General features: G+C 37.9%; 1 protein-coding gene and 1 long non-coding RNA gene across 3 annotated transcripts; both read left to right on the top strand.

The window, feature by feature from the left end:
* Positions 1-1,764: 1,764 nt before the first annotated feature.
* LOC122293390 (phosphatidylinositol 4-phosphate 5-kinase 6-like) lies at positions 1,765-8,273 on the top strand. Of its 2 annotated transcripts, none has more exons than XM_043101949.1 (8): positions 1,765-3,573; positions 4,479-4,580; positions 4,953-5,118; positions 5,387-5,503; positions 5,595-5,788; positions 6,996-7,123; positions 7,223-7,301; positions 7,518-8,273. In XM_043101949.1, the coding sequence occupies exons 1-8, from the start codon at positions 2,444-2,446 to the stop codon at positions 7,801-7,803; spliced, it is 2,202 nt and encodes a 733-aa protein (XP_042957883.1). In that variant the 5' UTR covers positions 1,765-2,443; the 3' UTR covers positions 7,804-8,273. The 2 variants fall into 2 exon arrangements, with proteins under 2 accessions (XP_042957883.1, XP_042957882.1); XM_043101948.1 differs by having other exon boundaries at positions 1,768-3,573; positions 4,413-4,580.
* Positions 8,274-11,100: 2,827 nt separating this feature from the next.
* LOC122295082 lies at positions 11,101-11,979 on the top strand. The gene is made up of 4 exons (XR_006237839.1): positions 11,101-11,185; positions 11,372-11,434; positions 11,671-11,740; positions 11,945-11,979. It is a non-coding gene; the product is annotated as an uncharacterized LOC122295082 (long non-coding RNA).
* The last annotated feature ends 1,968 nt before the right edge of the window (positions 11,980-13,947 follow it).

Genomic DNA, 13,947 nt, shown 5'->3' with positions numbered 1-13,947 from the left:
ATGATATTTTTAAGTAATTATGTGTATAAATGATGTCACGCTGGTCAAGAATAGAATAACTAATAAATATATATTAGAAAAAAATAGAGATGACATTAATTAGGTGTAATCGTGTTGTAACATGTAGGTCTACAGTGTTATTTTCCTTGTTTGACGTAGATCTGTGCCTCGTCATATTGTATTATCATGAGCCTTGAATTCTACGTTGCATGCTAGCTGCTAGCTTTCTCACGACCGGGTGTGTGTGCATTGTGACTGCGAAACTAGAGGAGACAAAAGACTTGTTTTGTCTTTGACTGCCGCAACCCCAAGAGTAGGAGACCATCCTACAACGTGGTGGGCAGGCAACTCGTGCGTTGTAACTTGTATCCCATTCATCACTAGCAATTGTCAACATTGATGTTGACAATAACTCCAACCCCACATCCCTCTAGACCCAAAATTAATTATTTAATTAAGCTATTGGGTCCTAACTATCTACACATTGGCTCAGACCTACAACAAACACATTTGAAGAATTCATTAGTTTTAAGACTTCCTTTATGGGGTCCCTACCAAACCCATATGAAAGTGTGGTTTTGAGGATTGACACGCGTTTTATATTACAACCTCAGAAGGAAATACCTCCATAGCATTTCATTGACCTTCTTTCCTTTTTAATGTATTAAAAATGTTGATGAATAATGCAACCCCAACATGAGCCCATTTTTTTTCTTCTCGAGAAAGTAAAAATTGCAAAAGATAATTACAGAACATCCGCAAAACAAGGAAAAGCCAACCTTTCTGGTATATATATTATTATCCATTATCATCTATGGAGGGAGGGAATCAAGTTCCTAGATAGACTTTGACCATATTCTCATCCGAGTTTTAGCAGCAAGTGCAGCTTCAATTGCTCTTATGTTTCTGCAATATTTTAAATAGTGAGAGCTCACACTCAGATGGAGAGATGCACATAATGTTCACCTTTAGAGCAGAAGTTTACAAATCCAGAATACAGTGAATACTTTAGTCAAACGATACTGATCAGAGAGATCTGCTTTATTCTGATCCATCATAATCATGCCTTAATCAGTGCCTTTGTCTGTAAGAGAGACAAGTGCTTGCCTTGCATCCGGTCAAGAAAATCCTTTTGTGGGAGAGTGGGTATTTAAGATCGAGGTTTGACCTCGTCTGAAGAATACTGGCTGCACGTTTGGGAATTTGGGAGCATCAAGATGCATCTTACGGTTTATTTGATGGGCAGTGCTACACTATTTTTTCCTTCATTTTTTTTTTAATATTTTAATTTTTTTTTTAAAAAAAAACTCACAACATTATTAAAAAATATTTTCTTAAACATTAAATAAGAAAAACCAAATTTTTGGAGAGGGACCCAACTGTGGGGGTGATAGTAACATAGTAACATTTTCTGAGTTGATGAAGCCCTCCATTCATGAGTGGCACATTCCCTTAAAAATGGATCATTTTTCACTTCTGTGCCATGTTCATGCAATGCTTTTTCCTTCTGTCATTGTGTTTCTGCCATCTGCTGTCCTATCCTAATTAGTAATTACCTCATTTCACCTCTGATCTTGCTAAGCTCGCAGAGCTCCCTTTTGTGCTTGGAGAAAATTATGTGAGACTGTTTAGGTTCAGCAGAATCAGCACTTAAAAGTCTAAAAAAGTATGCAGAATTTTTGACAGTGTATTGACAAATTCTCACAGGGTGTTGGAAGAATGTAGAATCGAGTGCAAACGCGAGGGCAGCATTGCTGAATCAACGTTGGAAAACAAAAAGGGAGAAAAAGCAAAAAATCTGGTGTTAGTAAAACTAAGTATTACTAAAATTAGCTGGTGCTTAGCCTATTATGACACTAAAAATGGCACATGATCGCCACGACCACCATTTCTCTCCTCCCTCCAACTGTTTGGTCTGATAGTAGTTCAAGGAGACAAATCCGGAATTAAAGATAAATGTGTTGAATCTCTTATTGAAACCCAACTAAACAAAGAGAGAAAAATAATTAAAAAAAAAAAAACGAACGAAAGAAAGAAGAAAAGAGAAAAAACCCCAGGGACAAAGAAAAAGGCAGCCATTGGCATCAACCACTCTTTTGCTTTTGCCATCAACTTACTGCCTCTATATTTTATTTTTTGGCAAATCTGAAACATCGAGCTCATTAGACCAACCCAGAAACATAAAAAGCACAAAACAACATCAAATCCACATCAAACAAAAACAAACAAAGTTTTTATTTTTGTTTTTGTTTCTGTCATTTTCTCCGTTCCCTCCATTCTGCACCCTCCTGGGTTTGTTCAAGACATGGTCTATCTGCTTCTGGAGATAACAAATCGCGAGAGGGTGGGAAAGAGTTTCACTTGGGTATTGATGGATGAACCCAAAGAAACAAGAACAATGTAGCGGGGAGAGGAAGAAAGAGAGACGGAGTGAGGCAGGGATATGAGCAAAGAAAAAGTTGGCATTGCAAAGGTCTGGGAAGCAACAGTACGCAAATCACAAGCTATTGCCAAGAAGAGAACAACCATGTCCGTAGCACATGCCGACGACGACGAACCTACTCCAGGCCATGTCTACCACGCCGAGAAAGTCCTCGTCAATGGCGATTTTTACACTGGGCAATGGATGGACAACTTACCACATGGCCACGGCAAGTACTTTTGGACAGATGGTTGCATGTACGTTGGTGAATGGCAAGGCGGAAAGACCATGGGCAAGGGCAAGTTCAGCTGGCCCTCTGGGGCCACCTATGACGGTGAGTTCAAAAATGGATATATGGATGGCAGAGGCACTTACAAGGGTTCTTCTGGGGATGCATTTAGAGGTCATTGGGTGATGAACATGAAGCATGGACAAGGAACTAAGAGATTCGCCAATGGAGATCACTATGAGGGTGAATGGAGGCGTGGATTGCAGGATGGAAAAGGGAAGTATCAATGGAAGAATGGGAACCAATATATTGGGCAGTGGAGGAATGGATTAATGAATGGGAATGGGACGATGGTTTGGAGCAATGGAAATAGGTATGATGGGTTTTGGGAAGATGGTTTGCCCGAAGGGAATGGGACTTTTAGGTGGGCAGATGGAGGCTTATATTTGGGGGTGTGGAGCAAGAATGGCAAAGATCAGAATGGTACTTATTATCCGTCCGGGAATTCAGATGTGAATTTGGATTGGGATCCTCAGGTGGTTTTTGCTGTGGCTTTGAATGATTGTAAAATTTGTGCCGAGGAAAAAGTGTTAATTTTTCCTTCTCAGAAGATGTTGAATTGGCCCGGTGTTGAGGGGGAGTTCTTTCAGAAGCAGCCTATACAGAGGAAAGGGAATGATGGGAGTGTGAGGCCTAAGTGGATGTCGATGGATGGGAGGGTGAGTAATTGTAACTGGGAGAATGATGAGGATAGTGATTTCAATGGAGTTGGGGGATTGGGAAGTCCTCAGCTTGACGAAACAGTTAAGAAAGGGAATGGACCGACGCCGTTGAGAATAAAGTCACTGAAGAGACAGGGGGTGACCATATCGAAAGGGCATAAGAACTATGGGCTCATGCTCAATCTGCAGCTGGGGATAAGGTATTAATGATTTGTTGGCTGTTCCATCCTTTTTTTTTTCTCCCTTTATTTTTCTTCCCCTAGCAATTTTGGTTCAGGTTTTTCTGGCCTTCGTACGAATTTTAGTTTCTTCTCCATGTTTTCTTTAATTCTGATCATGGATTCTGGACTTTCTCCTTTTCATCGCTGCGAAGCAGATTTTAAAATCTTTTGGATGTTTCACACATTGTTTTTTCTGTTGCAAAAGTTCTATAATATGCTTTTCTGTCACCTGAACTATTTCATTGGTCTTTTAATTTCCTAAATTCTGGCTTACAGCAGCCTTCCACTTTATTTTGTTTAAAAGATTTTGCAGTAGGCTGTATTGCATGTCAATGTTCTGAAGAAATGATCTGAACTTTGTAGCTCAATAGGGAACTTGGAACGCTGTTAAGAAGGGATGAATAGAAGTGCAGGGACAGCAATGATAAAATATGAATTTTACTGAGAACATGGCTCGTAATACATTAATATTAATATGGATAGATAAGATATTTACAAGCTTCGCTATCTGGTCTTCGTCCAACTATTTGAATTATCGAATTTTACATACTCGTGAGATCAAATAGAAGAATAAGGAAGGCCAAAGTTGTTGCTGTACTTCTTTTTCTTGTCATTTTGGGGTAACTAAGAAAATATTGAAAATCAGGGAATATTTAATATCTGGAAAATCGGTTGATATTATATGTTCTTTAACGTTTGTAATGCATGAAAATGGACAATATTGTCAACTCTACTTCATAGAAGCAAGTTTCTTAATCTCTATCCGGAGATATAATCTCCACTACACAACATAACTGATTCTTTGTGCCATAGCACAGACATTCTGTTGGAAGGCCTGCTCCAAAGACAACCCTTGATTTGAAGGCTTCTGCTTTTGATCCCAGGGAAAAAGTATGGACGAGATTTCCACCAGAAGGATCCAAGCACACACCCCCTCACCAATCTTGTGACTTCAAATGGAAGGATTACTGTCCAGTGGTTTTCAGGTCAGACCTAAAAGTATTAATTTCTTAATTGGTAGTCTTTTTTGGTCAATACCATGTTTGGTTCTCTTAGAAAGTGGATTCTCAGATATATTTTCATATGATTTATGCAGTTATTACATATGTGTATATGGGGCACAAAAATTTTGTTGTTTTGCTTATACACTATTGTTTACTCTCCCGGACAATGGCTTAAGTTTTTGTTTGAAAGTCATTTCATTTAAAGCAGACTCGGTTACCATGATTGATTCATTTCACCTGATGTATTGCTTCAGTCATGATAACTGAAGATTATGATGCTCACATGCCTGTTGTAATTTGGTTTGGAAAGTTAAAACATACAGGGCCTGTGGTCCGTTGTATTCTTATTTTCAGGACTCTCAGGAAATTGTTCAAGGTGGATACGGCAGATTACATGATCTCGATATGTGGGAATGAAGCCCTCAGGGAGCTCTCATCCCCCGGAAAAAGTGGAAGCTTTTTTTACTTGACCAACGATGACCGGTACATGATAAAAACCATGAAGAAGGCAGAAGTAAAAGTGAGCAACTTTTCTGCTTCCTGCACCTGAATTTGACATACACACAGCACTTCAGATTCTGATTGAATATTATTGAAAGCCCAGCAACAAATTTCAGTCTGTGAAAACTTTCCAAACTGTATATGAACTTATATTATTTTTTCCAAATTATTGCTGAATTCTGCTGTTGCCGACATTTATCTGATATTTTTCCAATTACCACATATTCTGGATATGAGATCTCCTGTGTGGAAATAGAAGCAATCATAAATTGCCGACATGGTTACAGGTGCTCCTACGGATGCTCCCAGCCTACTACAAGCATGTCCGTGCCTTCGAGAACACCCTAGTCACGAAGTTTTATGGTCTTCATTGTGTCAAACTGACTGGGGCTACTCAGAAGAAGGTAATCTCTAGGTGTATAGAACTTCTCATATGCAATTGGAAAGGAAAAAAAAACATACTGGTGCAATATGTTTTTTATTCATGCATTTCAGGTTCGGTTCGTCATAATGGGGAACCTGTTCTGCACTGACTATGCAATTCACAGGCGGTTTGACTTGAAAGGTTCCTCCCATGGTCGCACAACCGTTAAACCTGTGGCAGAAATTGATCCAACAATAACCCTTAAGGACCTTGATCTCAATTATATATTCAGGTTGCAGAAAGTTTGGTTCCAAGAGTTCTGCAGGTCGATTCTATTCTGATTACCTTTTCTCATTATTCTTTTCCATTTCTCTTGACTCGCATTTAGAAACAGGGTAGGATTTGGGAGAGGGGGTGGAGTCAAACTGTGGTTTCCTTCCACCCTCCAGCATGATATTCAATCAATGTGTTAAACTCGGTCTGTTTCAGATGAGAAATCAGATACTGCAGGAACTTGCTTTGCTTAGAACATGGGAACCAGTTCTGCATATGCCCTTTTCCCAAATTTTTATAGGCATCCTCACAAGAAACACAAAATTCATGACACCTGTGCAATTGCTTGAACTTTGAAATTATTTTTGGTGACATTGTTCTTCAAGTCAATTAATTTACAATCATGAATTTTGAAAATTTCATATTCTGTTCTTCTACCATGCACGTATACTGCTGGAACACATTGGACTTCTAAACATAAGACTGATGTTCCTGAAATACAATTTTTTTTTTTCCTTCTGAAATTTTCAGTCCATTGATAGTTGAGTTATTGGTTTCTAAGTTTTTGCATCTCACTGTTCTGTGCTGTTACCAGTGTTTGCGGACAAAAGCGTCTTTGCAAGCTCACCTTTTGAAAAAGAAAATAACTGAAGCTGCTTATAAGCTTGAGCCAAATGTTGCTTGACAATGGATATGAGCAGTAAGATCTGAACATTCTTAGAACTTGTAAAAGAAAATTAAAAAAGAACAGAAAGATCTGAAATTCTTAGAAGATTTTGAAGTGGACAGTAATAATGACTATATCAGCAAGTTTGTGTTTATAGCTCTCAAGTCAAAAGAAAGAAAATCTGTTAAATTGCAGATGGATGCTTATGATGCCAGTAATTCCACGTATTAAGGAAAGTCCATGGCATCTTATGGAAGTACTGATTGCAATTCATTTAAACCACTCTTAAATAATTGCAATTCATTGTTGTACTAAATTTTTTCAACACCCTTAACTGTTATCAATTCTTATATATGCCTCTTAAGTTGACTGTCCTATATATCCCTCTTGATGGAACACTTTCTGAAAGTGGTAATTCTGTCTCTGTGAGTTGTCCTCTTCACTCTTTTCTACGAGACTCATGAACCTGTTTACTTTTGTGTGTATGCCATCCTGAAATGAAAGTTAAATGTGAAAAGCTTTAGGAAGTGATGTACGGTTTATGTTCTATTTTTTTTTTCCTCTTTGTAAGCCGAAGTGTACCTTCATGCAGGCAAGTGAACAAGGACTGTGAATTTCTCGAACAGGAGAGGATTATGGACTACAGTCTATTGGTTGGTCTTCACTTCCGAGAGACTTCGAGTAAGGATTCCCTCCCGCCTAGGAACCGCCCCTCTGGAGGTCAGATCACCCTCCGACTGGTTATGTCCTATTGGTATTACTTTCTGGTTTCGAACTTTTGGCATCAATTCTTACCGAAAAGATGAGCTTATTTTACAGGACATGGAGTTCCTGAAAATGATGATGCTCCTTGTCTGTCCAGTGCAGACGTGGACCAGCTTCTTTTTGATCCTGCTCGGTACGTTAAATTCATGAACATTGTCCACTAGGGACATTCTCGAAGAAATCCTAACTCCTAATCTACACACAAATTGTCTACTAGGGATCTAATCTACCATGATATTTCAACTCCACCGCATGCCCTGATTTGAGCTTACATTAAATTGATTCCTTTGCCCAAGAATCCATTTGCAATTCCGCATTTACCAATCTTTTCTGTAATTGTGTGCTGCAGTAGGGCGCCCATTAAATTAGGTACAAACATGCCAGCACGGGCTGAACAGACAGTAAGGAGTAACTTTGAAACTCAGCTAGTTGGAGAACCGACTGGAGAGTTATATGACATTACCCTTTACTTCGGTATAATTGACATACTACAAGACTATGATATTACCAAAAAGCTCGAGCACGCTTACAAATCATTCCAATATGATGCAACTTCAATCTCTGCTGTTGATCCAAAGCAATACTCAAAACGCTTTCGTGATTTCATCTTCAGAATTTTTTTAGAAGACACTTGAAGGTATAGGCTATTCATATTTCCAACTTTCAGCTGGTGGCCACCCATGTGAAATGACTTCACTCAACAGCAAAAGGTTATTATTTGGCCATTGACATGATCTTCGGAGGAGGCTGTTTTCTGGCTGCCAGACATGCACGCTCTGTGAATTCCATCTTGCATCTTTCCCCCTAATCGTCTTCTTTAAATATAGTTACGAAGCATGAAATGTCATAGAAAAGTTTTAGATGAAAGTTGTAATTAGAGATCTTCAGCCTCCAATTGTAAATGAAGTGAAAAGCGAATCTATACTGGAATTGATTATTTTTCTATCCAATTTTCCCATAAAGTGAGAAGTCTCTGGGAATTCGGCATTGAATAATGTGTACAGGAGTTCCAAGTAGTCATTTATGTACAACGATTTAGATGGTACATATTCGGTAATATTATTCTTGAATCTCACCAAGTTGATCATCTCCATGTTTTTTTCTATTGTTGTTTCTCTTCTTCCTCTATTTTCCCCCACTTCTTGAGGTCACATATTAGATATAAACTATAGGTTATAAAATCGAACTTTCCCTCCTCTCTTTCTGGACAAATCTTGAAACAATAATAATAATAATGATAATAATCTTCTATATATCTGACATCAAAGGATTGAAAGCTCAAAAGAATATTGTTGCTGATAGCTTGAAAGGGATTGAAGAGTTCAACCAGAGACCCTTTATTTTAAGTTTCATTAACTCTAATATAAAAATCTCGTACTTACGTTCTTGGAATTACATCTCATTGCATGTTTTTTGGTCAAATAGACCATTTTACATTATTCTTTGTCCTTTTATGCTTGTGATGCCATGTTAGCATATGTATACATGTGTGTATTCAACAAACTGATTTACATTATACATTACTCTCATTGCATATATTAGCCCAACCAACCTTCTCCGATCAGGCTTTTGATCCGATCCGATCCGAACCGACACAACATGTTGGTTTCTGCTTCTTGTCGGAAGTACTTGTAGCCTTCCCAGGAGTGTCTGATAAGAAGTTTTTGGATAAGTTGTGAATAGTTTGTCTTTTTCATTTTTCAACTGCAACATGATAATTTGATATGTCGCCATAGAATTGGGTTGCAGGAAAAGGACTGTCACTTGAACAAGAACCAAGAGCATATCTGGAAAACAATATGTCCAAGGCTGACTACAACAAAAGTCCTGAGTGTTCTCCACGTCCAAGACTGTCATAATCCGTGTCCAACTATCACAGAGCATGCAGGAAACAAATAGAACCCCCAGTGTTTTCCGGGTAAAATTGCCTTTAAATCAATCAAATGGCATAACATTAGCTTAAAATTGAGTTTTGCTATATACGATCATTTTTATATACTCTTTATATATTCTATTGACGTGATTGGTCAAAATAATTATTTTATATTAAAAAATAATGACGCAGCTAATCACACTAATTAAATGGATAAAGAGTGCAGAAAAATAATTGCTAATAGATTTTTTGAAATCGAAAACCATTGAAAACTATTAATTTCTCTCTTCATAACCGTAAATAGCTTGGCCCCAAACTCCTCTCTTCGTATTCTCTGTCACTCACTGCATAAAATTGACTTGCACTTACGTCGACAGCACCTTTCCCATTTTTTCTCCATTTCCTCCATCTCACCTGCATCCTTACCCAGTCGTACAACACCCCGAACAAAGTTTCGGTGTTGCTGATGTTGCATATCCTCCATTACCGCTGCACACACTACAAGAAATCGTAGTTTTACCGGCGATTTTATAATCGCCGCAACATAAAACGCTGCTATATGTATTAATTTGCCTGCGATTAGGAACTCGCCGCGTAGTTCTACAGATTCACTGGCGCCATCTAATTAATCCGTTTTAGCGGCGACTACAAAAATATATTGCAACGACATTCCACGCCGCAACATCCCATATTTGCATTTAGTGTCGGGATAGACTCAGGGCGCCAAAACACTTTCCCCCCAACTTATTTCCCCCGCCCTCACCATCGCACACCCATCTAATTCGGAAAATCGAAGTGGAGGAATCGGTGACCAAAATCTCCGCCGGCGACCTCCCCCGACTGAAACCCCTCGTCATTGCCCCCATTTTCCACTCCTCGTCGACCCACACCGGTGTTATCCTTCCCGTTCTAAAGCTTCCCCTGTTTCACTGTCTCCGAAATTCAACCGGTGTTTCAGTCCCTCGTTTGCACACGCCGGCTGCCGAGGAAGAAGGCCAGTCGTTTCTCGCCGCGTAGACTGAAAGGTTAGCCAGTTTAATTTGCAATGGAGCTTCTTCTTTGTACTTGTGATCACTGCCACTTCTTTTAGGGTTTGAATATCTGTCTTGGGATGACATAGACAATGCTAGCCATGATTTTAATTTGATAAATCATGATTTAAGGTGACATTAGAAAAACATTATGTTACGAATCTGCTATGTAACCTGTTAACTGATGATATATGGTATTTGTGTGTATCCTCATCCTCCCCCTTTTGCTTCTCAGACTTAGGGCTAGGCACGGGTTCTTGACACATTACCATGTAATTTTCTGGTTGGTTTATTTGAAGCAAGTCAAGCAATGGAGAGAAAATTGGATTTAAATCGCCTTGGGAGGTCAAAAGTAGATAAAGGTGTCTTGGGAATGTATTAATAAGATGTAAAATTTGATTCTGGTGTCGGTATGAGGACGTGCCTTTACAAAATGGCTGTGTACTTGAATGCTTACTGGATTAGAATCATTGTTGGCCTTCTAGTAAGCCTTTTGTTTCAGTTCTGGTAGCTTTGATGCTTATGTGAATAAATCGAAATAAGTGGAACTCGAATAATCTTTGTAATTTTAAGTGGAACTCGAATAATCTTAATGTTGTCTTTGTCCTATCTTTTTGTATATTAAGCAGCTTAATTTAGCTAATTATTTTTTCTTTGGATTTGAATTTAATTAGTTGAGTTTTGTGTATATTAACGTTTTGGGTTTTATTTTATGCTACCAGCTTAGAAGAGGCCTATGAGGCCTTAAGAGCGTTTGAGATTCTTGGAATCCAAGGAAAGCCTGACATAAGCACCAGTTCTTGCCAATCTGTTTCTGAAACTCTCGGGTCATCATGTTCGACTACAAATGGTTTATTCCACGCTCTAAAAGTTAACCGCATCTTAAAGTCTGAGATTGACGAGGAAATCTTCCAGGTATCCTGTGGCCCTTGCTCTGTTGTGTCGTTTGCAGCTTGTAAGTCATTGCTTTTGAGAAATGTGGCAATATCACTCCTGCTTCTTAATTTCAATTTTCTTCTAAAGGGCATCACTTCAAGACTTAAAGCTGTTGTCAATGATGGAAATTCATTGCTTGACTACTACTACTCAATAGGAAGCTTGGTACTTATCAAGGTAACAATTAATTTGGTTATGCAGGATGTATTCTCCAGTTTTGATGTTCTTATTAAGAATTTTTACTGAAAGGGAATTGTAACCCTTCAGAGGTTGTTGACTTTAAAATTGCATATGCCTTTTAGCAGCTTGCATAATTTTGATCAATGATTCTAAGACAATTTGTTTATCTGATTTTTGGTGCAGGATCAAACTTCTGGAGTTGATGTACTTCTTGGTGATGCTAATGGAATATTCCATTCCATTAAGGTTCGTTTCTGTGGCACCTATTCCTTTGCAGTAGTTCTAAGGCAGTCTAGGTACCGTTGGGGATAACCCCTGGAACTTGCCATGTCACACGAGGCAGAGCATCTGTTTCCAATAGTACTGGAAATGATCCTACTTTTTCTCTCAAATTTCCATCATTGATATCTTTTTTGTATCCCATATATAATCAAAAGGCTTATCTTCTGAATGTTTGACCTTATGTCCCTTGCCACTGGCAGGCTTTGAGTCAGAGTGATGGAAGGTGGCGCTTCAGTTCAAATAATCCCAAGTCTAGTACCTATGCTGCTGGTAATGTCAGGAGCCATTTTACCATATGATGTTAGTTGTATAAACTTTGGTTTTATTACTGAATTTTGGTTTTTATTCAAAAAAAAAAAAAATTACTGAATGTAGGTCTTAGGCTTATGTGAATCTCAATGGTTGTATTTTGATCATTTAGGATTTGCTGAACTTGGTTACACTCACTACCTGTAAGCACCATGCTTCTTTCAGGATTAGCCCTTGAAGCACTTGCTGGAGTTGCATCGTTAGCATCTTCTGACATTGACCACTCATTGGTAATACTATTTTTTTTTTTTATGTTCTTTGTTTTGAGAGAAGCTTTGAATGTTTTATGGACCTAAAATTAAGGTCTAGTGTTGTATTATTTGTGTTGATGTGGGCATCTTTAGTTCAGTTACCTCCCAGAGATGAGGGTTTGCATTTATAAGCGTCAAGCCCTATTTCCTGAATTTGTTTAGTGGAAACAGCTTTTGTAAATTTGACATGCCTTCTTTCTGATGAACTCGACATCACACACACACACAAGAAATGTTTTAAATATATAACCATGAAACTTAAGGATGGTATTTCACCAAAATCAACATAATATGGTAGTTTAATGATTGGCACACACACGCACCATGGTGAAGTGTTTTAAACATATATCCAAAAACTTACAAATCTATGATGATATTTCACCAAAATCACATAATATGGTTCTTTAACGATTGCCTTTTAGGTCAGGTGGTTAGAAGGCCATGCTTCTCATGTGTTCTTAACAAAATGTTAATATGGTTTGAAGTTATTGATTTTATTCAACCGAGATGCTAACTGAGATTGAAGAAACTAATCATGGTGCTAGGGGAAGGAGGGTGGTAAAAACGCACTAAAGCATTAGCTTCACCTATGTTAAAATTTCTTTTGTAGTGAGATATGGGTACTACTTTCTGGTGTACTTTCTTTTTGTTTATATTGAATTTCCTCCTAAATTCGATATAATCAAATTGTATAATTGGAAAAATCCGCAGATAAGAATAGTACAGGCTAGCTTTAAAAAATACAAGAAAGATGGATTATTAAAAGGGTATATAGAGTTTTCCTCCAAACTTAGTAGGATGAAAATCTCACCAATATCCCTTCTATATATAAAAATGACAAGTATATATCTACATGTTGCAAATGTAATAACGACATGTTAATTTAAAAATCTCCAGTCATATGCCTGGAATGCCATATCCTTAAAAATAATAATAAAAAACTGCTTGTGTTTCTTATATGTTTAAGGGACCTATGACAAATTAAATGATAGCCTAGCTGTAGGAAACTTCCTCAAACCGCGTTTGGAAGAAACTCTCTAAAGAATATAATATAACTTGCCTTAGACGTTACACTTCACTATAGGATTCCGCAATCTTTTATATCGAAACTGCCAAATTGCAAAATGGGATGTGGTGTCGTATTATGCCTGAATCATTAGATTATTCGAACTTTTTGACACTTATCATACATGACACCGACAGACCGGACTAGATCTCTTTAAATCAATGTATATAAGTCTTCTATGTGATATAAAGTCTTCCTTGGATATATATATATGTGTGTGTGTGTACGTGTGTGAAAACTTCTTCAGATTTATGTAATCTTGAGAGATTCTAGCTTCTCTTTTTTCCCTGTTTGATGTATGCAATAAAAGTAAAGTTAGGAAATAATTTTTCTGGTGGACATGAATTATGCATATATCCAGCGCACAGGTGTGGCTGCCAGCCACCAATCACTGTGCTATACTTCTTCTCCTAAATTCCCTGCTTTTTAGCAAGTTGGAGGCCGGGTAGGCTTAATATAGATTTAGGTAAAAAGCTGACGTGTTGGAGGGGATAAATTGCCAAATGTACAATATTATGTGTAGACTATGCTGAATGTATGGACAGAAAGTTCCTGGGTTGAGGTTGTGCTTCAACCTTTATTTTCCCCAAGTTTATGGTATGCCAGGAAATTTATAAGCAGATGATTTTCCCAACTTGATTTATGTAGTCCATATTGTGATAACAACAATCTTCGTCTATAGTTTTCTAGTGTATTTTTTTTACCCTGATTTCATGATAAATATATTCTGTTATTAGTTCTGAAACTAAAATTTACATGGATTTTCCCCTGTAGATTGCAACTGGACGTCGAGGTTGGTATGACGCTAAAAGGCATTCACAATAAATTCTTTAAGAGTATTGCATTTGTTG

The sequence above is a fragment of the Carya illinoinensis genome, chromosome 14, assembly GCF_018687715.1.
Source record: "Carya illinoinensis cultivar Pawnee chromosome 14, C.illinoinensisPawnee_v1, whole genome shotgun sequence".
Classification (NCBI taxonomy): Eukaryota; Viridiplantae; Streptophyta; class Magnoliopsida; order Fagales; family Juglandaceae; genus Carya; species Carya illinoinensis.
Note: the sequence above shows the minus strand (reverse complement) of the source record. Positions and strands in the feature narration are given on the sequence as shown.